The following is a 27,220-nucleotide window of genomic DNA, read 5'->3' on the forward strand; positions in this document are numbered from 1 at the left end:
GTTTAATGTTCTCCTTTCTCTAATGTTTAGTTATATTTTCACTGATTTTCCAATCTTAGTAATTGAGAACTTTACTTTTTACAATGTAATTTTAAATCTATTTTATCCTTGCACAACTCTCATGAGTAATATTACTTGCAATCTAAAATGAAACATGCCTTCATTATAATATCCTAGCACCTTCCCAGACTCAAACAATAAGAAAAATGGTAAGACCAAATGCACATCTCAAGACCAAAGCTCTTGGGAGCATGTTTTAACACTGCCCTTCCCACAGAACTCGGCACATGGTTTCATACCTAGTAAGGATTGCTTGAATACAAAAGAGCAAATCGGGGTGATTGAAAGATAAATTCTGCAGTTCTATGTCATGTGGTTAAAGACTTTTCTCCTACAAACTCTGGCACTATATTCTCTTTCCCACATCATGGAGAAGTCCTTCTGGCACAGCTCAAAATTTCCTCTACATAAGAGATCATTTAAATCTACATCCTGAATCTGCATCCCTGAAGACTCTAATTCTCAAGTGTGGTAAGAAAACAAGCTGTTTCAGAAGGATTCTTTGTGTATACAGAGCTAAGCTAGAGTTCCTAGTTCATGGGTCCAGAAAGAGGACTGGCTTTAGGACCAGAGGAGACCAGTAGAGTTTCTCAGTGAATGAAACCATTACAGCAGTCAATGTCTCACATAATGTCATTGACTGTCCTTTGCTGGACCTTGAGTGAGGTTGCTAGCTCTGGCTCTTGGAGAGCAGACTTCTGGAGTAGAGGGGAAATAGAGGCTTATTGAGTTCAGCTTTATATACAGTCAAGTAAAATAATCATACCACTCTACAAGAACATTATGCAGGCATGTCAGTACTTTCTCTCAAGAAACAAGAGGGGAAGGAAATGTCCCCAGATGGCCTTGGCTATCCCCAACATTTAGAGTCCCGCTTGTGCTTCTTACAGTAACTATAGAATGCTATGGGGGTGTACTATGCACATATAGAGGGGAACTTTTGAGATTAACCCAGGCCTATCTTGCTAAGCCAGTGTGTCCTGAAAATTCTGTGCTTAGGGATGTCAGTGGTACCCGGAGTCCAAAAGACTACCATGCCCTGCTCTTCCTGCTGCTGAAGTGCCTCTGGAGTATGTAGAGACAAGACATCACCTGCCCTGAGCTGCTCTCCTGAGCATGGGAGATGGGGGTCAGGGCACTAGCTTAAGGTGAATGCTAAGCTTCAGTGGATTTTTACCACCTCCAGGAAAGTGATAATGTTGCTTGTCCTGACCCCTTCTGTCTCATTGGACTAGATCTAAGAAAACAAGTACTGGAAGCATTGGGACTCCTGTAGCCTTGCTTTGAGTCCCTTGCTAAAATAAGAACACTCGCAGCTGCATTTAAACAAAACCTCCTGCCATACTCAAAACCTTTGAACTCGGGGAGTTATGCTAAGCAATGCTTTTCAAGTACAATTCAGGTTTTCTGAATCCACCCCTTAAAGAACTTTTAAGAAAATCATTCACAGTAGAAAAGGCAAATGATTAGCAATATTGAACTCCTTCAGAGGATTGTTTAAAATGAAGCAGGGTTTGGAGACTTCAGATGGAAATCAAGCTACTGGGTTTTGACAACAGAGCATGACTTCAGCTGTAGAAAGAGAAGATTGCTCTCTCACACAGGTCTCCTCAGCTGTAGACTGCAAAGGAACTTTCATAGAAATCAGATCAGGCTTCTGCAAAACTAAGGAAACTTTGCAGAGGTCAGTGAATCGAGGCACTCTTGGATTCAGAAGACAGAGATAAATGTGCTGTCTTCAAGTCTAAGAATTAGATTATATAGGAAGCTGTTTTATATGAAAAAAGTAGATCCAAACGCTGGACCATTTCATGAGATGTGAGTGGATTTTGATGCAAAAGCCCATTAAGCACTATTAATAATATTTGGAGAAACAGTATTAAAGTTATTTTAAGTTATTCTAAGCCATTTATACCTATGCATTTACCATTGTAGATAAAAATCAGCATTATGCCTCCTGTTTAGCTGAGTAGCTTGAGAGGTAGAAGGCTAGCATCACATAAGTCTACTCAGATACTTAACGCGAGCATCTGACAAGGTCTGCATGGCATAAGCATCTGTACTCTCTACGGAGCTCTCAGGAAGCACACCTTCTATGCTGAAGCTGCTTGACTGCTTGAATTCTTCCGAATCATCATATTTCAATGCTTTGACACTAGAATCCGTGAAAACGATGAAGAAGCCTTTCTTGCTGTATAATTCAAATGCACTATAACCAGGAATCCAAAGCCCTTGATGGTGGAAAAACGTTGCTCTCTGACGAAATGCTGGGTTTGCCTGCCACAGTGACAAGCCAAGAGTGTCATTGTCGTGGACATAGAGAAAGTAATTTGGCCTTTCAGCAGATTCCAAGGAAACAAGAGCCAGTGCTGTAAAACAGAGTGTCTTGATGACTTAGAGTCTCAGGGAAAGGTAGAGCACATGCACAGGCATCACAATGTGTATTTATAATGTTGAAAATATTCAACACACCACCACGCAAAATGAATGCCCATCTCAGGCACATCAGACACGAATTATGAGATTTTTAAAGAGAAAAGGCAATGCTTGAAATGCAGTGAATACCTCCCCAAACCAATCTCTGACAGGTTCTAGGTTTTAATTTTTCTATTATGCCCTTGGAAGGAATATGCAAAAATAATAGCTAGCTATACTTATAGGCTATAATATTTTCACATATAAAACCTACAAACCACTAAACTGTGTGATGGAAAAGAGTGAGGAAACCAAAATATGCACTAATTTAACTTTGTAACCAACTGTACTTCCATATCAATGAGAACTTAAGGACAAAAATGATTCTCGTAATGAATTTTTGCTCCATTGAGAAAATGTTATTTATGCAATAGTATCGTCTATTTCTCAAAAGATGACAAAATAGCTAATGAATAAACAGGATTTCCAAAGCATGGATAGTATGATTGTAAATCATCAATTTGCTTTGAAATTGTCCCTTATATATATGTAAGACTCCTGATATAAACACTTTTATTAAGACATTGAGTTAATTTTAAAAAATTATCTGTATCTTTCAAGAACAATAGTCACTATAAATTATAAAATCAAGAAGTCTATCAAATGCCATGTTACCAAAGACATTTATGGTTGTCCTTAAAACTTTCAAATATCATGACTGAGACAACAAAGATGCAAAATAAAATAAAATAATTTTTTGTACAAAGGAAAACAGTTGCAACTAATGTAAGTGAAAAGTTGAGGCTGATAGATGCTTGCAGAACAGAGTTGATTTCACAAGAAAGAAGATATTTATTCAAACTGGAGAATTGGGAAAGTTTTCTCAGCAAAGTGCATATTTTATCAGATTCATTCATTTCACATTTTTTTTTCCTTGAGCTTGTAGAAGAAGCTGTTCATGGTTCTAGGTAGACTACAATGAAAATGTAGCCTGGTATCACTGGCCAGAAGGGGGCACACCCACCTGTAAGAATAGGTGCCAGGGAGATCCAAGCCTAGGACATAGGCTGCTGGTGCAGCCAATGAATGAAGGCAGTTTCAACACCTGAGACCAGGACAGAGGCGTGGTACTAAGACACACTACGATCTACACTCCGATATGTATACCTCATACTCAGCTCATCTGATCCTTCCCTTCCTCTGTAACCTGGTATTAAAGTCTTCCCCCCCCCCGCCCCCACCCCTGGAGCTGAGGACCAAACCCAGGGCCTTGCACTTGCTAGTCAAGCGCTCTACGACTGAGCTAAATCCCCAACCCCAGTATTAAAGTCCTTTTAGTGTAAGGAATGAATTGACTATCTTTTAAATTTTTTCCAAGTAAGTTCTGTGGTTAATGCTATGCTGTAAACATTTAAACAGTGAGTTACTTAATAAAAAAAAATCCTCAAACATCCACAGTTCTAACATAGCAATACCAATAGATACACAAATTATTTTATCTATAAAACATCCATCTTATATGCCAAGATTTTGTTTTATATTCTTTGGGGAATTTAGAAAATGTCAGAGCACATGAAATATCCAATTAATACTTGGGGAATGGTTCATGAAAAAGTGTAAGTGAAAAACTAAATTAACATTCTCAATTATACTTACAGGATGTCTTCTCTTTGAAAAGACCCGGAGTGATCATAAAAATAAAAAATAAATTACCACGATCACTACTTCTCGGCAAAGAGAAAACACTTCTACTGGTCACATTGGCACCCAGAACAAGGCCACTCTGCCCATAGCTTGCCAGCATATACGGTCCTTCGCCAAGTCCTGGTGAAGTTACAGGTAAGATAATTATAGATTAGCATGGAACTTTACATTTTTAAAGATAAAAATACTCCATAAATATGCTGCAATTAAAATTTTTTCACTGATAAATTAACAACTATTTTAAAAATAAAAACAACTTAGTATATAGTATGCATATTTAAAATGTACAATTTACACTATAGGAATACAAATGTATATGTACATTTATGTATGTAAATATGTACATGGGTGCATGCATCAAATTTTTTTATACATAGAAAATAAAACTCGGTGGAAAATGACTTAATCATTTAGTCTTCGAATTTTCTCTCCTCTAATAAGAAATTTGTCTAGGTTTCCTTCCAGTCCAAGGATATTGACATCCTCAATAAACACATGAAGTTTATCTATATCAGAGCCTCTGAGATGGCTCAGCAGGTAAATGGTTTCTACACCAGCCTGGTAGCCTAGGTTTGACCCGTAGAATCCATGGTGGAAGAGAGAGAACCCAACTTATGAAGGCTGTCTTCTGAGTTCCACATAAGTACTGTGGTGACATACAGCATGTGCATATACATATACTTGCATACACACACACACACACACACACACACACACACACACACACACACACACACATGCAGGAACACATGCACATACACATACACATGCACACACTAAATGGTTATCATAAATAAAATCTTAAAGACATTTGTCTGTACTAAATAGTATCATACTATGACACTCTTCTAATTGTATTGCATGGGAAAAAAAGAATTCAAAGACACAATATCCAATATTTTCTTGTTTGGGAAATTTTAAATTATCACCAGTAAGGTGAGTCTAAAATAAAGAGGAAACAAGATGCCTAGACCCAGACATGAAACTCCTCAGAGTAATCTTTTTGCAAACTTCAGCTTAGAAAAATAAGTATATAAATGATATGTCCATACTTTAAAATTACTATTTTATATAACCCAATTTCTGTGCAACTGGTGTTCTTAATATAACTGAGCATAATAAAACTTCAAACATTTCTTATGAATCATAATATATTGTTACATCATGACTGACTATCTACTTTATACAGGTGTGTGTATATTTTTGCCTTGTGGATTATATTCGGTGTTACTGTGGGTGTGGTGGATCATGTCCTAAAAGATTAATCATGTCACATTTGATCACACTTTCCCCTTTTCTCATTTTTACCTCAAGCACAATTTTACCCTCTCAGCCCACCCTAAGTAAGAAAGAAAAAAATATGCAATGAATGTAAGAATAGGGTTTTTCTCCTTTAAAGGACTCAAGTCAGGTAAGGGGGAAGGGGTTAACCAGATTAGAGGAATAAGATGCCTTCCAAGAAGGAAACTGAGGCTCCAATTTTCCATCATAAAGACCAGGAGAAGGAAGGATTCAGTGCTGTTCCCTCCACTGATATCATCTGGAATTGGTCACCTGGAGCAGCTGGAGACACACAGACTATGAGAGAAGAGCTTCCAGGAATCAGTGAAATACTTGAATGTCCTGAGCAGAGATGGGGTTGGAATGACTGCCCCCATGCCAAGGTGGAGCTCAGCAGCAGCAGTGAGAAATTCTCCACAACACAGGTATCAGGAGGTTCTGTCCTTGTAACTAGTGTTTACTATGCACAGTGTCAAGCCAAGTCCAAGTCCAAAAGAATTAGAGGAAATTACACCAAAATTCTGTACTGACTTCCTAAAAAGAACTTAAGAGAAAGAGTGATAGAAACCTCAAAGAGGAAAATATACTCCAATTTGTAAGTATGTAGATTCATATAAGTATATATATATATATATATATATATATATATATATATATAAATAGGTGACTAATACATAGTGTAACATAATTCAGTACACATTTGTATGCCTTGCCTTGATGAAACTCATTACTTTGATGCTAGCCTAAAAATAAATATAAATGTATAAATCAAAATGAAGATGCATACACAACAGTGGCTTAAGGACTTGAAGCATCCTTAAGGATGTTCATCCTCAAGGTTGGACAGCTAGACAGATATTCCTTCTCACTGAATATATATATGTCTCATTACACCAGCATAAATAGATGCTTGTCATCCATCCATGTAAAAATATGATGGCTGAGGAGGACTGGGGGAAACAGTGTCTTTTGCACATGGAGGGACCATTGCATTCATGGAATCATAAGATGTCATGAGTTACCTGCACAAGATCAAGCCAGTCACCATTCTGTCCCTGAGCAGAGTGGGAAGGTGTTTACATGGCCCCATCCCTAAAAGAGGAGTTATTAACAGTTGATAGCTACTAGACTAGGGACAGTCTTCCTTCCTTAGGATTGTGGCCCCAGGTAGGTTGATGACGTTCAGGTGGATGGCCTTACATCTACGCATGTATAGGCAGCACTGATTAGACTTGGTTGTGGTGATATCTTGTGTACCCTAATAAAATGTGCCTGAAGATCAGAGGACAGAGCAAGCCACTAGATTAAACATAGAGGCCAGGCAGTGGTGGCACACACCTTTAATCCTAGCATTCAGGAGGCAGATATCTGTCTGGATCTCTGTGAGTTCAAAGCCATCTTGGACTACCTGTGATTGACTCAGTCTAGGAGAGAATCGGCCAAGCAGTGGTGGCACACACCTTTAATCCCAGTGCTTGGAAAATACACACACCTTTAATGGCTGGGTAGGAAAAAGTATATAAGGCATGAAAAGAGGGAACTAGAAGCTTTGTGGCTGAGGAAGCTCATTCAGCTAGAGGCCTGTCTGTCGACTGAGGCTTTTCAGGATGAGGAGTCCTAGAGATAAGACTAGTGGCAGTGGCTTGTTCCTTTGTCTCTCTGATCTTTCAGCATTTACACCAATATCCAGTAGTGGGATTTTTATTACAAGACCATTTAGTAATTTGTGTTATACTTGGTGAGTTATTTAAAAACAAAAGAAGAAAGGAAGTATATTTTTAAAAGAGGATGGAAAGTTGGAAATTGGACACAGGAGGAGTTGGAGATGGTGTATATGATCAAAATACATCATATACATGCAGGAAATTCTCAAGGATAAATACAAATCTATTTTAAAAATCAAGCCTAATGTTTTTTAAAGAGCCTCCCAGTGAATTTACACCATGTTTCCAGACTATGTTCATGTACTTTCACTGCAATTAATATTATTAATGATCTTATATCAGTTTCTAAGGTGACATGTACAATCCTACTGTTAACTAAAATCAGCCATTTCCAACACTGAATCCTAAACACAGTTACAAATACATCTTAGCCAATAAAACCACTCTGAACTTCATTGCATAATGATTTTGAGCAGGATACTAAAGTCTTTGCCCACATACAGCAATGACAACACACCCTTTGCATTATAAGAAAATAACACACAAACAACCATGAAGAATTTACACATAGGGTTATTGAGACAATTTCAGGTACAACCTTTACATTCTATTTTTAATTTTGTCTTCTGACAATTATCTATTTATGTATTTTCTTTGAATAACACGACACAGTTTCTGACATGTTGTAGATAAACAAGGGAGAGAGTTCAGCTATAAATGTCCAGAGAAGCCAAGATAGTTTATAAGAGCTGTAAAATGATTTGGAGTTAAACAAGTTGAGAAAAGTCACTTAAAACAATGTTGTTGATTTTCAATGACTTCCATCAACAATATCTACAACTCTATAATATAATATATAATATAACATCAATCTCTACAATTCTACAACCTTCTTCAGTCACCTATGTCCACCACAGCAAACTCTTCCCCCTGGGCACATTGACTCTTTTCCCTCTTACCTGAGTCATAGAAAATCAATCCCCTGCCTGCCCCTCCATTGAACCTACTAGTGTCTTCTCAGAACTGGATGCCCTGTGTTCGCCTTCTGATGCTATAAGCACAGCCTTATAAACAAAACTCAAGGTTTGAGAATTCTGTAACACAATAGAAAACAGACCGCCCTGATTGATAACATGTACCAAGCCGCAAGCAGTAGTGACTCAGAGTGTCCTGACTCCAGTGATCTGCAGACAGCAGACCAGAAAGCAGAAAGCACAGGAGAAGACCAGCACAGGGCTGTGGAAGTGCACAGATTTAAAAGAAGAAATCACTGGAGCATTCCTTACATTGATTCTGCGGCACGGCAGTGACTCAAGGTCATCCTCCTTGTGCACAGAACCACACCTGGCCAGGTAGCACAGACTTCAAGGTCAGTGCCTTGGGAGGCATGCAGCTTACAAGTCCCAGATGATCCCATTTTTTGTTCAGGGCCTTTGGCAACGTTATTTAGTTTCTTCATGTCTCAATTTCCTCTTAAATAAAATGTTAACAGAAGCTACTTCTGTTATTACTGTTGCTATAATTAGTCAATCAAATAAATTTTTAATTGTGAAGCCCAAAAGATTAATAGTCTCTCTCTCTCTCTCTCTCTCTCTCTCTCTCTCTCTCTCTCTCTCTCTCTCTCTCTCTCTCTCTCTCTCTCCCTCCCTCCCTCCCTCCCTCCCTCCCTCCCTCCCTCCCTCCCTCCCTCTCTCCCTCCCTCCCGATTCCCCCCTTTGGCTGTCTCTCTCTTTCTCTAACTGCCCTTCTATTCTCCTCTTTCTACTTCTGCTCATCTGATAAAAATCTTGGACAAAAGGTACCTTTGGTTAGATTTTTGTTTATCAAAGGGATTGTGTTAATGTTGGCTTTTATTCAACTTTTAATTTCTATAAATGTAACAAAACAACTGAAAGCATTTTACCACCACCCCCCCTTGGGTTTTTTTGTTTGGTTTGGTTTTTGTTTTGTTTTGTTTTTTCCTTCATCATCTCCCATGTCTTTGAAGTTATGGAGCTTTCTTTATAGAAAGCTATCTCCCTGGTTTAGATTGGTTGCTGGTCCGGGTTTCCTGTGACCGTCATTCTAACTTCCTCATCCATCTATATCAGTTCCAAGTGTGCCCAGGCACTGATAAGATGCCACCCCTCCAGACCGCCTCACTTGGCTGAACGAGGTTTGGATAACTATATCTTTCTCATTAAATAGTTTCAGAAAAAGCAAAGTCTGAATCTGTTGCCTTCTGGTTTGCTTGTTTGTTTGTTTGTTTGTTTTCTGATGTTATCATTCACCTCTTCCCACATTTGTTAAAACACCCAATCATTACAAGCCTGAATGCTGGCTGAGGCTAGCAGATTTGATTGTTATTATATATTAAGTTTTCAGTTGATAATATGTAATTTTACGGTAGCAGTAAAAGGCATTTCTTATAGTATCATCTTCACTTTGTTTCTTGGTTTCCCACAATATAACAAAATTACATTGTGGATAAGCCACGATGCTGTGTCATGATCACCAGAATTTATTCTCCTTAGCAAACGGAACTTTCTGCTCTTTGGTCAGTATCTGCCCTTTACTCATTAACCCTCTGCTTCCCCAACTCTGCTGAGCACCACATTTGTCTCTACTTCTGAGAGTCTGTTTTAAATAAGCCATGAAATGGAAGCAAACAGAATTTCATTCTACCTGGATTATTTTATTGAGCTTGACATCCTTTAGGTTCATTCATGTTGTCATAAATAACAAAAGTCTTACTATTACTTTTGGCTAAATATGAAATACCTAGAAGGGTTTTAAGTGTTCTCAACACACAAAGTAAATGTTGAGATGATTGACATACTAATTAGTCTCATCTTATCATCCCATTGTGCATTTACTAATAACAATGCCACATTTCACTGCAAATATATAAAATTATTAATTTAAAATTATGGAAATTTCAAAACTTTTGGATAGGTTTCATAGTTATATGAAATGGTACAAGATGTGCCTTTGCTATATATACTTTTATATTTTACCTAAAATTAATTTAACTTTTCATTCATTTGTGCCATTCCAAAAGTATTTTTGGAAAACCCTCTAAATACAAACAACCTAAATTACCCACTTTTATTCTTAGAAAACAAATTTTAGCACTAGTACACACTTTTATTCTTAGAAAATAAATTTTAGCACCAGTCCTCAGAAAATTAGATCAGCTGTAGAAAGAAAAGCTTTCATAACTTTGTCTTTCAACTCATGAATTATTTGTGTTTTGTTCATAGTATAAATGGTTCAAAAAGTTTTACCTGAAAACATATCTGACAGAATACTGCAGTAATATTCATTAAAATGACACATACCTTCATTATAGTATTCACAATCAAGAGCTAAAGGAAAGAAAAATAAATATTAAATTGCATATAAATTTCATAGTACTTGTTTGAGTATGTGCAATGACAAGACAAGCATTTATTAATAACTACATAAAATAACAGAGAATGACATCATTACTTAGAAACTTCTTATGAGTAAAGGCGATGTGTGTGTGATTGTGTGTGTGATTTTTGTATGTGTGTGAGTGAGAGAGAGAGTAAGCATGTACATGTTCATGTAGCTGTATAGCTGATGTTTTCAAAACAGTCCTGCTTATAGCCTAGGCCAGCTTCAAACTCACTCACAGTGATCCTCCTTTCTCAGTCTCTTGAGTGCTGAGAAACAGGTGTACACACCCAGGTCTTGCTCAAAGGGTATTTTTAAGATGATATGTTTCAACAAAATAGGTTTCATGACGTTATTTTTTTTTAATTTTACATCCCAGCTGCAGGTTTCCCTCCCTGTCTCCTCCCAGGCTCTTCCCCCCACACACACACACCCCTCTGTTCCTACCCCCAATTCACTCCCCTCCTCCATTTCTGTTTAGGAAAGGGCAGATCTCCCATCAACACAGCATGGTATATGGAGTTGCAGTAAGACTAAGCACCTCCCCACGTATTAAGGCTGGGCAAGGTGACCCAGTATGAGGAGTGGGGGCCCCAAAAGCCAGTAAAAGAGTCATTAAAAGAGGCAGCTCCTGTTCCCACTGCTACCAGTCACACAAGAGGAGGATTCATGACATTATTTCAAAGGTAGATAAATGCTTGGCAATTTAGAAGCCAATCACAGACACTGTCCAAATCATAATCTGTTCTTCAGATGACTAACCACCTACATAAGTAAATAAAATGATTAAGGAGTCAAAGCTGAAAGGGAATCAAGATGGGTTTTTAAAAGAACATCCTTATTATCAGAAGGATGAAACTTCACAGGCAAAAGAGGATTGGGATCATAAACAATTTCTGTGAGGATGGTATGTAATTTATATTTCAAAAGTTGCAGGAAGAGGAGTCAAACATAATAGAAAACTTAACACATTTTTTCTCTTTGATATATGATAATTGGTGACTGTCAAAAGACTATGAAATTCAGACAACTAAAAATCATATTTCCATGAGCTTCATGGCATTACTCCACAATAAAACGGCAATTACTTTGGATCTTCTTAAAAACTATCCACTTAATGATCTCCCAAGCAAGGTACCCACCACAAACAGTGGGTGACCTCCAGTGAACGGGCACCCCTTCCTGGCAGCATTTGTAGGCATATGCCGCCACATTGGTACATAGACATTCACAATCCCCTCCGAGGTTACAGTTACACGTATCCTCATGGCAGTTTTTGGCAAAAGAAGTAACGTCAATCTGGAAGTAAAATGGAAGATAATATGATTTCAATAAGCGCTGATTGTGATTAAATTCCAACTTCTGGGAGAGTACGTGCACATTTTCCACAATGGCTGTCATCAGCATAATACTGCCACCCACGTAGTCCTAATTGTCTCAGCCCACTGTGTTGTCAAAGGAAATGGAATTACCAAGCAAATGCCACCTCGGAGAACTAGCAAAACAAGTAAGACTAACAGATAGATCCGTTTTAACATCTGCACTAGGGCAGATTTCAGACTTTTCAAAGTCCATTGTTACATTGTTGCGTTCTTGGCATAATCAACCCGCATTAAAGCAGCTTGCTCTGTTTCTAAATGCACTTCGCTTTTTTCCCCCTTTTATTTCTTAGTCTCCCAAGTGGCAATATGCTGCTGCTGATGAGTGACAGGGGTAGTTTCTTTTAAATGTCTCATATGCAATTAATTACTTCCTTTGCATTGTACTTGTTAAATCACTGATGGAGTTGGATAGAGTATTGACAATGTGTTACAAAAGAAGGGTTTGGTATCAGTAATTTGTGTTTGATGTGGTATGCCAATGCATGGATTAATTTTTCAAGTAGCATCCAGGAGAGGAGCCTTGAGGCTCTGTGGCTTGGTTCCAGAATGAACATCTTACTGCCTGTCAAGGAGCTATGGTCCCTAAGAAGAATTAAAAACCCCAAAATGGAGCCTTTTGATAAATAAAACTCTAGTCTACATAAAGCCATCTTGAATTTCCTTTAAATTCTTAATACTTTTGATATTATGGCAGAATCATCACAATAAAACTTACAACTGAGGTGTTTAAAATAATACATATTTAATAGTAATGTATCACATAGTAACATAAATTGCATATTTTATTAAAAATCTGCATTTGATCAAGCAAAATTAAATTAGTGGGGAGAGTGCAATGCTTTTTTACAGTTTTGCAGATTTCTTTAACGTCTTTTTGCAGGACACAACCTTGATTCTTGTATCTGATTTCCCATGCAGTGTGCTATACTATTTTTGCTGTGGCTTGTATTTTGTTAAAATCTTAGAAAAGTTCTCTATGTACATATAACAGAAAAGTCAATGGTTCTTAATACATTGGGGGTGAGTAACTGTGATGATGTTCTTTGTGCTATATCCATAACCGTGGCTTTCTTTTTTTATTTTTTAAAAGCAGGATATATTGTGTTAGATAACATGATGGCATGTTTTGAACACAGTGTGTTTTAGTGATTCTCTTTTCCCCACGTTTCCCTCATGGCCTCGCCCCTACTATCCCTGAGCAAAGAGGAGGGAATCTTTGCTTCTTTTATGTCCCTTTTGCCCTTTCTCACTTCTTATCCATACTCATCACCTATTAGTTACCTTCTTGGTTTCCTTTCTACATTTTTAGGCTTTATCCTCTTATATCTCTTTATATGTAAACATGTATACATTATAGGATAGGATCTGTATATGAGAAGAACATGTGTATCACACACACACACACAAAAAAAAATAGTATCACAAAACTAGAACTAGGCCCTCTGCATAGTGAGACAGTTGTGTAGCTTGACCTGTTTAAGGGGCCCCCTGGCAGTAGGATCAGAATCCATCCCCAGTGCATGAGCTGGCTTTCTGGAGCCCACTTCTATAATGGGACACCTCGCGCAGCCTTGAGGCAAGGGGAGAGCTTGGACCTGCCTCTACTAAATGTACCTTCCCATGGGAGGCCTTACCTTATAGGAGGGAATAGAGGGTGATTTTGGAGGGGAAGGCTGGAGGGGCAGGAGGAGGGAAGAGGGGGATCTTTGGTATATAAAATGAATTTAAAAATTTTTCTTAAAAATAAAAATAAGCAAATATTAATATCAAAAAAGTATACAAAACTTTTAAGCACACAGATTTTTTTCCCTTTCTGAGTCTGTATTTAATACTGCACAGCTCCATCCATTTTCAACTTTCTAAACAGCTGAATAGAATTCAATATGTACATGCACCACATTTCTGTTATGCATTCACCTGTTGGTGGACATCTGCGAGACTGATATAATTTCTTTGCTGTTGTGAATACGCATAAATAAACTTGGATGGGACAGTGTCTCCGTAATAGGATATGGATCCTTTGTAAAGGCGAGAAGTGGTATGGCTGGGATTTATGGCAGTTCTTGTTTTAATTTTTTAAGGAACTCCACATTGATATCCATAAAGACTAAGATATCTGGAACCATGCCAGTGAACTCTGTACTTTGCTGGATCAAGCTCTCTAGGTTTAACTTGCCTTTGAAATAAACTTTTATTCCTGTGAGTTTCCATATCATTGTGCATTGATTATTTGAAAAATGTGTAGTTTACAAAGGTCTTCTAGACATTAATGCATTTAATTACATGTGGTGGTATTGTGTTCCCCAAAATATTGTGCACGCTAATAAACTTATCTAGGGTCAGAGAACAGGACAGCCACAATATTAAACATAGAGGATAGGCAGTGGTAGCACACGCCTTTAATCCTAGCATTCCAGAGGCAGAATTCCATGTGTTCAAGGATACAGCCAAGCATGGCGACTCATGTGTTTAATCCCAAGAAGTGAACCTTTAATGCCAGGGAGTTATGGCAGATAACAGAGAGGTATATAAGGCATGAAGACCAGAAACTAGCAGCATTTGGTTGGTTAAGCATTCAGGCTTTCAAGCAGCAGTTCAGCTAAGGAGGACAGCAGTGACAGTGAAGGGTAAGATTTTTAGCGTTTAGCTATTACTCTGACCTCTTGGCTTTCATCTCTGCATTGGCTCTGTGTTTCTTATTTAACAAGACGGTTACATCTACAATTACATGCAACAGAAAATGGGCCACATTTGTTCATATCATCAAGTGCATTTTCAGAAAAGTATAACAAAACTTTTTAACACACAGTTATGGAGCCAAGATTTGCAAAATTCTATTTTTCACTTCAAATAGTTTAAATACTTTTAAGGACAACAGATGCCACAAACTTATTCTCCTCCTTTCAAGAAATGCCTGCCAAATATTCTTGTCTGAATAGCCATATCTTTCTAGTGTTTGTTATTTCAAGTAAACATGGCGTTCCAGGGAAATAAACAACAAACATGGACCACAACTCAAAAACTGCACAAGTAACTTCTTTGAGAAAACAGGGGGCATGCTTCAGAGGTGCTACTTGGCTTTAAAAACTGTACTAAATTACTTCCCCAGTTTCTACTGGAACCCAAAATTACCATGTGAGGAAGCAGCTTAGATATCTAAGTTATGTTCTTGAAATAGCTCCTAAAACTATTTTAAATATGTCACCAAGAATCCTGTTAAACTATACTTACGTTGAAAAGAATGTCCACTTGAAATGCTCTCTGACAACAGATTAACGTCAGTCCCCTTTTTGTTACTTATACACATTTACAAAATGCTGCGAATAAATTGTATTTCATAAACTAGCATGAACTGCAGTAATCATTTTTAGATAAGATGGAATGAGGAAGAAAACAGGTCAACTAAACATGTCGTTTATAGAGAAAACACACTAACAGAGGTCCCCTAACAATGACCATAGGACACCTGAGAAACCTGAGTTGCTGGATTTATCCCCGCTCATCTCAGCCCACGGAGCAGCAAGTCTTTGTATCTGAGATGTTAGTTAAAAAGTACTCATTTACCACATTGCGGCAGGGAGCAAAAACATCACTGTACAAAATGGAGCATTCTTTCTTGGCATAGGGAAATTTGTTTTGGTGTGCCTCGCAGGGCTTCAGGGCTTCACTGGGATCTTCACACTGTTGGAAATCAAAGAGCAAGTAAAGATCTCCAAGAGGCTGAACTCGGAACCCGAAGCACCCTGCCTCCTGACTCCACCCATGACAGCGGCATCTCACACGGTTTCACCCTTTTAGACATTTTCTACCTACATCTCTGCCTGTTTTCACCCGTATAGGCTATCTATCAATAACATAAATATTAGACAGAGTGATGTTATAGAGGGAAATTAATCATTTTCAATCGTTCACGAATGCAGTCTTTTCACGAAAAGTTCTATGAGCATGGCTCTCTCCCGTCTAACTTTTCATGTTGTCCAGTTTTTGTCACAGGCCATCTTCTGAGATCTAAGATGGACAGATCTCTACAATCTCCAGAGGCTCGACTTCCATAAACCCTACCATTTGACCTCGGCTGTCTGTAGTCGGCCTCTCCCAACTTGCGGGAGAAAGGGCACCAGTGAGCTGCGCAATCCTCAGCACAGGGCCAGTGTCTCAGTCTGCAGCCACTTGAACTTACCTTTGATTCTGTCTTAAGTGTCTCATCGGATCTGGATTCAGCAATGACATTTTCTGCTGGGTTTTCTTATACTACGCCGCACTAGCTCTTCTTCTCCAACTTCTTGTTCCCACCTTTCTTAGCAAAACCTTGCCTTGAAACTTCTATGTCCCTCATTTGACACAGTGTCCTCACTTCAACAGCCTGAATATGCTACTGGTTGTCAAATCCCTATTTATACACCAGAGCTATTTCCTGTACATTGAACCTAGACTTCTCCAGCTAAATATCTTTCCATCACATCTTTCTCAATACATCCTAAGGTGTACTACACTTATTTCTACTATATCCTGAGCTCAACTCCTGCACACATACACCCCCTCTTTGCCCTGTCCAGGGGAGAACTCCAGATGATATTTTTTTTAAATATTATTTTATTAATATGTATTTATTATGCATACAGTGCTCTGCCTGCATGTGTCCCTGCAGGCCAGAAGAGGGCACCAGATCTCATTACAGGTGGTTGAGAGCCACCATGTGGTTGCTGGGAATTGAACTCAGGACTTCTGGAAGAGCAATCAGTGCTCTTAACCACTGAGCCATCTCTCCAGCCCCCTCCAGATGATATTTTTAATGCCAGAAGGTATAAGGCTTTTTTGAGTCTTCCAAATGCATCCTTCTCAATAAAGTCCTACAGTAAGTACTGGGAGTTCTCATTGTTAATGTTCTCACATTTCTGTAGCCTTCTATCTCCCCTAACAGCTAATCTGGCTGTACTACAAGAGCCTCCTGCACCTGCTGAGATCTATCCTTGATCTTTCAGTTACTCTGTTTCTAACCCTACGTCATAACCATATGAACATTATGAGAGGTTTTTACGCTCTGTACTCTCTTCACTCCTGTTCACATCTGCTGTGTGATTTCCTCCCTTTTTCCTCCATCTGCTTTCCTATAAACCAGTGGTTCTCAACCTGTGGGTTGTGTGACCCCCAAAGGAGTCATATATCTGATATCCTGCATATAAGATATTAATACTATGATTCATGACAGTATCAAAATTACAATTATGAATCAGCAATGAAAATAATTTTATGGTTGAGGGGTCATCACAACATGACGAACTGTGTGAAAGGTCAAAGCATTAGGAAGGCTGAGAACCACTGCTGTAAACTTTACCTTCTCACGTCTTATAGGTGCTAAAGACCTTATTTCCACAGCATTTGTTCCAGGAATCCTCCTTGGAATGTTATAATTTCTACATGGTGGGAATTTCTACTAAAACATCTATTTATATCAATATATTTTTGGTAAATTTTCCACGTCACATACTAACTTAACATTAAAATTCCTCAAAGGCAGAGACTATGATATTCATATTGTGTCTATATTATAGCAAGAAAATTATATTAGACAAAATCTACTGAATGAATGTGGAGCAGAAGGTATTTTGCTATGCTTGCAAAGATATGAGAGATGGTATATGTTTCAATGTCACCTTTGCTATTCTCTGAACACATAATTTGTATCAGACAAATCATTTCACCTCCTTGAGATACAATCTTTCTATCAGTAGTGTGGAGACAATAACTTTTGCAAAGTAAAGTTGTCATAATAATTGCATAGAAAAGTAACTATGGAAGTTCATCAACTATACATTATTATAAAAACACTATATGAAAAATAAGTAATTTGACTGTTTTGGAATAGTCTTTTGTTTGTTCTAAATTCCATATCTGTAACTTACCTGACCTAAGGCCCAACTGTCTCCAAACACCTGGGCATTTCTCACTTCCAGGTTATTAGATGTGGTCATATCATTTGAAGTACATTTGTCAAAGTTCCCACACAATCCTGCCAGCTTGTTCTACAGTAATAAAATTATTATGAAATATTTTATGTTTATTTTAAGACTCACATGTATTAAAACTTGAAAGATTTAAGATATATAAAGGACATTCATAGAAATAATTCTTTAAATGTCTTAATAAAATGGTGTCATATCAATTTAATTTTATTTATAATATGTAACAGGCCCCAAATATTTTACCAACCTCCAAGAACTATCTATCCACACTTACTATAACATCTTAGCATTGATATTTCTAACAATGTAAATAGGAAGGTATATACTGAGGTATATTAATATATGTGCATATAATATATACTGATATGTATGTCTTGTATATAAGCATAAATAATTTTTATAAAGAAAAACCTACTTTATATATTAAAGATTTTGTAACAGGCTGGGTGGTGGTGGCACATGCCTTTAATCCCAGCACTCAGGAGGCAGAGGCAGGTGGATCTCTGTGGTTTGGAGGCCAGCCTGGTCTACAGAGTTTCAGGAAAGGCGCAAAACTACACGGAGAAACCCTGTCTCAAAATACCAAAAAAAAAAAAAAAAAAAAAAAAAAGATTCTGTAACAGTATAGATGTTGAAACAATAAAGCTAACTTAAGTCAGTACAGATTCTGAAATGACAAATGCAGTGTCAATGGGAACTATTCACATCAGTACTGAACAACAGATTTTCTCAAAATACTGCGAGAAAATTTACTTTTAGAGGCAGGATCCTCTAAGACTTTCAAAAATGGATGATATTCCAATAATAATGGAACTCCTGCTTAAAACCTTGAACTGATGCTCCTTGAACTCATTCTTCAATAGTAATGCCTGGAATGCAACCCTTTAAAGTAACATGGACAGATTTCTTATCTCCAGAAAAGCAGACAGTGTATCGAACCTGTGTTAGAAACTACATCTGTCCAAGAACAGTTACCATTTCCACCCATGGGTAAACAAATCAGGGTACATCCATACCACAAGTTACAATAGTACTATAAGGGGAAAAAATACTAATTCATGCCATATGAATGAATTTTATATTTATTTTGCCAAGTCAAAGATGAGAGATCTCAAAAACTACTAAAATTCCATTTATATGCTATTTGTGGAAGGAAAAACAATGGACATAGAAACAGTGGAAGTAGAATGATATTTTTCCAGATTGTGGAGGTAAGACATGGCAATAATGGAGAAGCCTGCATGAAAAGCGGGCATTGGTAGGCTTGTTTTGTAAAGAACTACAGTATTAGATCAAGACTCCATACGGTTTTCCAAATCCATGGAGCTGTAAAGGTAATTTTAATGTTCCTTCCTACTACTCACTTACTACCACAATTTTATACTATATGTGTGGGGCTGGAGAGATGGCTCGGCGGTTAAGAGCACTGACTGCTCTTCCAGAGATCCTGAGTTCAATTCCCAGCAACCACATGGTGGCTCACAACCATCTGTAATGAGATCTGGCGCCCTCTTCTGGCCTGCTGTCATACATGCTCTATACATAATAAATAAATAAAATCTTTAAAAAAAGTGAATTTATTTTAAAAAGCTACAATATGAAGCAAAATAGAGAAAATGGAATAGTACAATAAGTGAATCTTTTTTAAAAAAAACTCACATAGCAAAACTCAAGGGAGGAGAAAGAAGGAAAATTCATGAAGCAACAACAGATCATGTGATGTTAAAAGCGAAAAAGAACTAGATGAGATTAGCCTGTGTTATACAAATTAATAGTCCATTCCTTTATATTGCTAAGTAGCATTCTGTTACACCACTTGTACAACTGTACCCCAATTTCTGAAGTCCTTCACGTAGTATATTAAAGCTAATTTTGAAAACATAACTTAACTCAAAAACAACTCTCTGTAGTTTATTAAAAAAAGAAATCATTTAAAATTAAATTTGCTTAACAATTTGTTCAATCGTTCTTTTCTTTAAACGTGAAAAGATAAACACAGTTCCACTCATTGCATCCCATTTAGGGCTTAGGTCGCCCTACCTTCCACTGTGGCCCAACTTTGATGTGAATGGTTGTCTTCTCGTCCCACAGAATGGTGATATCTTCCTCTGGAAAGTACACTACGATGTAGTGCCCAGCCTTCCACAGCTGATATGCAGGTTCGTTTTCCAGGAAGAAACCTGATCGCTTCTTGAAAAAGAATAAAATGTCTGAGGGTGAATATCACACTCTCTAACCAAAGGAGGGGACACATTAATGCCTTCCAATAATTACCTAAGATGATTGCTTGCCTTGTTTTTTTTTTAATTCTCTAATACAAAAATGAATGTATTAAATAAATTGGTGTCCATATGAAAACTAGAAGATGGGCTCCACAAGAGACCGTGGGGAAGGTAAAAGATAATCCAGTGACAACAGAAGGAAGAGAAAGAGAATGGACACACAGAATAGGAGGGGGCAATGAATACAAAAGGTTGAGGATGAAAATGCATGTTCTTCCCTTCAAAAGAAAAAGGTATCTGCATGTATGAGTCTAAGCATCTGAATACAGCATAAAATTGGCCTTCTAATGTTATTAAACTCTTTAATGAAATACAGAATTGTTATATTTGGCAAAAAATACAGTGCTTTCAAAGTCCAGTGAAAATTTTCTAGATTAAAAAGTTTGATAACTGAGGGCTAAGGAGATGGCTTAGAAGTTAAGAGCACTGGCTGCTCCTCCAAAGATCCCGAGTTCAATTCCCAACAACCACATGGTGGCTCACAACCATCTAGAATAGGATCTAATGCCATCTTCTGGTGTGCAGGCAGAACACTGTATATATAATAAATAAACCTTTATTTTTTAAAAAAAATAAAAGTTTGATAACTGAAAAGAGAAAGCACAATACACATGTATGTATATATGCACATATATACATATATGTGCATACACAGAAGTGTATGTGTATGGGAAAGTGACAGGGGTAGAGACAGACAGAGACAGGAGAGATGAATTATCATCAAAGAGACTTTGGAAGGATTACAAGGGGGAGGTATTAAACTTGGGAAAGAATCTGTATAGAAAGGAACAGGAAGCTGTAATGACAATGGAGAAGAAATGAGGACAGAAGCAGAAGGGATGGCCTAAACAAAGGCTTGGGGCCAGGGCCATCCAAGACACATTCAGGTCTAAGAAAAGCAGTAAAGGGCTGAAGCATGGACACCATGACAAAGCCAAGCCTAAGGCCTCAGCACCCAAGTAGCTCTAACAAAGTAACTATCATATGTGCGAAATACAGTAATAAAGGCTTTGATCATGGAAGTAATTGCCTATGCTTTGGAAACTCAAAGGAAATAATTTGCAAACTAGAAATGGTAAGAGGGATTAGATGGGAAATACATTGGGAAACAAGAGTACCTATAATTATGACCATAGCCATGAATTGAGCTTATCAAATGATCTTGAAAACACATGGTTATATTAATGAGAACAAAGCTGATTTATCCAGAAGAAAACAAAAACTGGGAACAGGAAATCTTTCATCCATTTTTCTTCAATATAACTAAGTGTAGTGGGAGAATACCATATGGAAGTGGTTTTTAAGTGAATATTTCAAAGGACAGATGAATAGACTTAATCATATTTATAAGGTGTTTTCCATCTCCTATACCAAGATAATGCTTATAACTATATTGTACATAGCAGATATAGCCATCCATATTGTTAACTGTCTTTACCTAGCCTCAAATTCTTCTACTCCTCAATCATCTATTCTCGCTGGCTAAGTTAGTCAAGTTATTGTTTGAACCATCTCAAATCTACATACTTGGTATTCCTCCTGCCCCCAAGTATGGCATAACTGCTTTATTCCCTTTTTGACTCAAATGTTTCCTCCGTCAGGATGCCACACACTATCTCTCACTCCAAATAAACTGACTTATTGGGCCCACACTTAGAGTTTTAATGCTCTGTAACTTCCATATTGAAATCAAGTTTACTTTTGAGTCTATAATTCATGAGTCAAGTCCAGCAGGATAAAGATCATGCATCTGTGCCATGGTATCCTGACTCACATGCATCCTATGTCTTGCATTTCCCACCTCTCAGTACTGCTTTTCAGGTTCTTGCTTCTTGGCCTCTGCTTGGGGACCACTGCTATACTTCATCCACAGCATAGAGTCAGGACAAGGTCAGGTTGAGCAGGGAACCAAGAACTAAGAGTGACATGATGATGCCCTCCACACTAGGAAGGTCTGCAATCACCATGGAAGGACATCAGTGCCCAAAAGAGCACCTATTAAATGGATAGAAAAACATCCTGACAAAAGAAACCAAGAGGGAAAACAGATTCTTCCCCCCAGCCCCCAAGGATCCTACATTTTCATTTGATGGAGGCACCACAATTTGTATAACCTGCTATGCCCCCAAATTACTCGGTCACGACATCAACTTTTATCTTCATTATACTTTCCAATCGTTTTTTGTTGCCTGACATGTCTTTATCAACTCTCTCCATCTCAGCAGTCTAGTTTTAAATCAGTGGCTCTAGATCAAAAGCACGCCCTTTCTATTTGCCATCAGATACAAAATACTCATCTCATTAGGTAAGGCAGCCTGAGACAAGAACGTCCTTCCTAATCAAAAGAAAGGACTGCGCTCCTTGCTTTTCAGTTCATCGGCTAATGCCTTTCCTTCTAAAAGAGTCGGTAATGAACTGTCCAACGTAGCAACCTGTGCTTTAGCACGCCAAACACAATTGAATGACGTTAGAAAGATAAGGCAGAAATGGAGAGAATTAAAGCATTTCTGAGTACAGCTCGGGTCAATTTGTAAAAGGTTTTTAACTGGCATATTTGATTGACTTACAATTGTGCATTTATATGAAGAGCAGAGGGTTGTTTATTCATTCCCCGGGATGATCAGCCCATTAGTTATGAAGTAAGTGGCACTTGCTATATCTTCACTTATGATCTCCCAGAAAGACATTTTAGCTGGGAACTTGTTGGGATCAAACTATTCTTGTGACTTTTCTTCATCTTACTTCATTCCTCACAATCTAAATAAAGGAGATCCATCAACACCTGTGTACAGGTGAAAATTGGAGGCTGGGAGTTACACAGAGCTGTAATTACCACTTCAGAAATGTGCCAAATTGCCTTTACATGAGCATTTAACCAATTCTCTCCTTTTGAAAAAGCATCCTTGATCAGAGAGAGACCTTCACCTATAAATGAATACCCAGCTAATGGCTAAGCTGAACATTTGTAATTACTTAAAATAGATGTCAACATGACTGTAGAAGCCGTTTCGTCTTGTCTGATTGCTGTGTGGCTACTCTCGATGTTTCTACCTGAAACACAAGGTTCTCAAACTGCAGTTGAAGATTTTGGGGATACGATTGAAAACCAAAGTAGCAAAAATGTCAAAAAGTACTTCAGGGGCACAACGGATTACGCAAATCACAGGCCCTGTCCAAATGAAAAAAGCGCAGCCTTTGTTTAAAACTGAGAAATATCCCTCTTTTTAGCAGAGAGGGTTCATGTTTTCTCTTGACCTGCCATGTCTTTTCACCTTTACCTATTCCAGTCCCAGAGGCAGAATACAGAAACTAGCCCTTTCAGCAAATGTTCCAGATGACTTTCAAGAAAATGAGTTTCAGAGAAAACTTAGGAAAACGGTGTTCTGGGGATTCTGTTTGAAAGGGTGACCTTTAAAAGACCATTGTCAGATCATACACTCCAAAGCTCCAAATTCATTGCCTTTGAAATGAAGCTCATGGGACTTGTGCCATCTAGGAGCTTCTGGTCTGAGCCTAGAACCCTTGGCAGCCACTCTTGTTCTCACGCCTTCCAGAGTCTCAGCCACACCCTTGCCCTATCATCCCAGGAACTTTGCTTTAACCTAAGCCAATTGCTACTACCAACCACCACATTGTGTCTTCCGATTCTGCTCCTTTGAATGTGATCATTTTCTGCAATGCTCTTTCTCCCTCTCCATCTAACTATATTCATGTATCCATCACCTATTATCTTTGTTCATCTCTTCTTATGTGGTTTAGTTCAGATTATGTCTCTTAATAAAAATAAGGACGATAAGGGGAAGGGGGGGGTCAGTTCTTAAAATTCATTTTTCCATACTTCCATTACAATCTCCACAGGACTGAAGAAGGTGGTTTTGTAGTCATGCTGAGGGAAAGCTGAAGTTTGAGAAGTTCCAAAAACCTTGCTAGAGTCGCACAGCAAGCAGGTGATGCGCGGATGCTAAATCAGTTCTGAGTGACTCTCAAATCTATGCTCCAAATTTCTTTGAAAATTTAGGGTTACTTTAGTGGTTTTTCCCAGGAGTTCTTCTAGGAGCCTATGGAGACCCTGGCATATCACATCTCACTGTCCGATCTTATTTTCCTTAGAGAATCATTATTCACTTAAGTACATTACTTAAAGGCAAGTGGCATCTTTTCACTATTACAGCCTAAAAATTGAGTACAAGTTTTAGTAGACTGTGGACATATCGATGAATTAGTAAATAAGTAGGTGAATGAATAAAACTGATTCCATCTTTTAATTGGACAAATTTCTGGTATACAAGAATAAGTGAAAGATACAATGACCTTACTTCATCCGTTGCTCATAGATACATGGGGAAGACAGATAAATACACAAGGAATTTGATCTAACAGGGTCTTTGAGAGCATCCTGAGAAGTTTCACAAAGGAGATAGGACATACTGCACAGAATGTGTTAAACAGACAGATGTTTTCATAAGTCACTTTTTTCTAAAGTTACAGAGGAGAGTAAAAAGAATCTAGAACATGTAAATAACTGGAAAATGATTCAACTTCTGGGATATGGGATTGAAAAAGAAAACCCTGAGAGGTGAGGCAAGAATGAGAGACAACAGCCTAATTAGTAAGAACCCAGCAGAGCAGCGGAAACACATCTGAAAATTTTTGAAGTACAGCAGACATAGGAAGCCAGATTTCCATATGGAAAAAGCCAGTGTTGCTACAGTGGGTGAAATGGAATAAAGGTGGGAGCTTAGTTGGAATATTAGGAAGACAGATTGGAGGGTACTGGAGGAACTCACATAACAGATGTTGGTTCTCAAAGCCAGAATGCTGATCATGGGAAGGAAAAATAGTAGCTATAATTGAAAAATGACAATAGGCAATATAAGCAGAAGATGCAAGCAGTATATGGTTTAGCAAAAAACCCACACAAAATAACAAAGAAAACGATCTAGATCTTCTAACAACATAGATTCAGAGTTATCCAAAACATTTCTAGTCTGTTTTCTCTATCAATAGTATAAGTTAGGATTATCATAAAGGAAAGAATTCACTAACCTGTTTGTAAGGAGCATCATTGAGGTAGATTTCAGTGTCCCCAATGGATATCAAAACACTTTTAGAACAAACAATATCATTGTCAAAGCATTTCTTGTTCTGGGCAATCACAGATATATCAGAATCATCTGTACTCTGAAATATGTCAAGAACATTTTATTGGCACAAATGTATACTATATATAAATAGTAGTTACTTTTATTATTCAAGGCAACCAAGATTTATGGTGTCTTACATTATAAATTGAAAAAGATCATACCATTAAGGCAAAAAATAAAAATTATACTTAGCTGAAAATGAGAAAATATTCTACTGAAATATCACAGTCTTTAAATAATTAGCCTAATATGTTTTAAATGTTTGTTCTAGCAAAGCTTTTTAGGTCCATCATAGCTCCAATTGTCAGCTACTATCATTCCCTTTATCATATATGACCACTAATATAATAAGTCACTTAGAGATATTTGACCTACTTTCATTTTCAGAAAACATATATTTTCATTTATCTTAGGGAATTTTCTGGGCTGGTTACTACCTCCAAGGATGAACTGAAGCACTTGCAAAATTGTGCCATGTACTAGCAGACAAAATAAAGCATTTTATTTGAGGGTTTGCTTTGAACTTGATGGTGTCTAGTGTAATTCCTGTAACACTTGGAATTGATTTTTATTGAAAAACAGCATTGTACGATGGAAGAAAACTGTCTCTCTGGAAGAAAACTTTTTAAACATTAAAAGTTATTGTAAGTCAAAACATTGGTACATGAACATGCTGAGACAGAGATGGATGGCTTCATCAAAGGCAGCTGGATAGTGGAGATTTGGTCTCTATATTCAGACTTTTGGATCCCACATTCTCTCGTATCCATTCACTTAGTATCATTGTGCAAGTGTTCATAGCCCATCCCCCAAGAACTCACCAAGTTATAGTGGGATTACAGTACTTCCTTCCCCCCCAACACACTTCAATTACAGCAGTGTGGGAAAACTACATGTCACACAGCCCTGATGAAGACAGTGTAGAGCTCTGGCTGTTGATGCCTGCTGGATCTGATGCACAGGTGTACAAGTGAGAGCTCAACCTTGGGCTGTTGGTGGCTCTCAGGACAATCCTCATAATCAGCTGTCTCACTAGAGTGTCCAGGAGGTCCCTTGGTGTCAGCATTGTGTGTGCACCTGTTCCAGTCTGTGTGTCAAACATTCCTTCCCCACCCTACATATACGCCTCGTGTAAAGCAGGCACAATATTCCAGTGAATCACTTCTTGATATGTGCTCATGTATCAGAGTTCAACCTACAGCTATCTTTTCAAGCAATAAGAACCATCAACCTTAAGCAATGTCATAGGCCACCATTGGACGGTGACACTATCCTGTTGTTAACTGGCTAGGCCAGGACTAGTCATCAGTGTTGTGCCTCGATTTCCTGTGGCTGGTTAGGAGTACTCTGAGAGACGTGGGACTTAAGTTTATCTTGTTGAAATGATCCCATAACAGTTGAGAGAGAGAGAGAGTACTGAGACCACAGTGTTTTCCTTCAGTTGTGATCTCACTGACTTTCCTGTGGAAGCCACTGCCATGGTGGTAAACAAGCTCTGAGTGCCATTTCTGGGATGACACTGATCTGAATGCACAATCAGGGGTGTCATGAAAAATTGAAGTGACACTTTCATGGGCTTTCTGCTTCAGTGAGTTAAAAAGCTCCTGCTTCTAGGTGGTTCTTTTGTATTTGCAATCCAAGAGAGTTTCCATGGTTTCCCAGCTCCACTTTTTTAAAATTTCACATATGGATACTGTATTTACATCATTTCCCCCTTTTTATCCTCTCTCCAACTACACTTTCACTCTCTCAACTCTCACTCTCTCTCAAATTCACTTCCTTTTTCTTATTATCTTTACACACACATAAAGCACATACATGCACACACACACACACACACACACACACACACACACACACACACTAGGTTTACAGTCCCAAGTTTGAATTTCTGCCTAATGGACAGGTCTTGAGTCCAGTTGGACA

At 38.0% G+C, this 27,220-nt stretch overlaps 1 protein-coding gene across 1 annotated transcript in view; it reads right to left on the reverse strand.

Annotated features, from left to right (window-relative positions):
• Positions 1-27,220, reverse strand: part of Otogl (otogelin like) — a 142,555-nt gene that overhangs the window by 39,997 nt on the left and 75,338 nt on the right. The window contains exons 24-31 of the mRNA XM_076554398.1: positions 25,197-25,331; positions 19,909-20,058; positions 17,809-17,928; positions 15,470-15,586; positions 11,666-11,822; positions 10,445-10,471; positions 4,132-4,299; positions 2,151-2,429 (exon numbers count right to left, since the gene is read on the reverse strand). Of these exons, the coding sequence (XP_076410513.1) occupies positions 2,151-2,429; positions 4,132-4,299; positions 10,445-10,471; positions 11,666-11,822; positions 15,470-15,586; positions 17,809-17,928; positions 19,909-20,058; positions 25,197-25,331 (1,153 nt within the window). The remainder of the gene's footprint in view (positions 1-2,150; positions 2,430-4,131; positions 4,300-10,444; positions 10,472-11,665; positions 11,823-15,469; positions 15,587-17,808; positions 17,929-19,908; positions 20,059-25,196; positions 25,332-27,220) is intronic.

The sequence above is a fragment of the Peromyscus maniculatus genome, chromosome 18, assembly GCF_049852395.1.
Source record: "Peromyscus maniculatus bairdii isolate BWxNUB_F1_BW_parent chromosome 18, HU_Pman_BW_mat_3.1, whole genome shotgun sequence".
Lineage (NCBI taxonomy): Eukaryota > Metazoa > Chordata > Mammalia > Rodentia > Cricetidae > Peromyscus > Peromyscus maniculatus.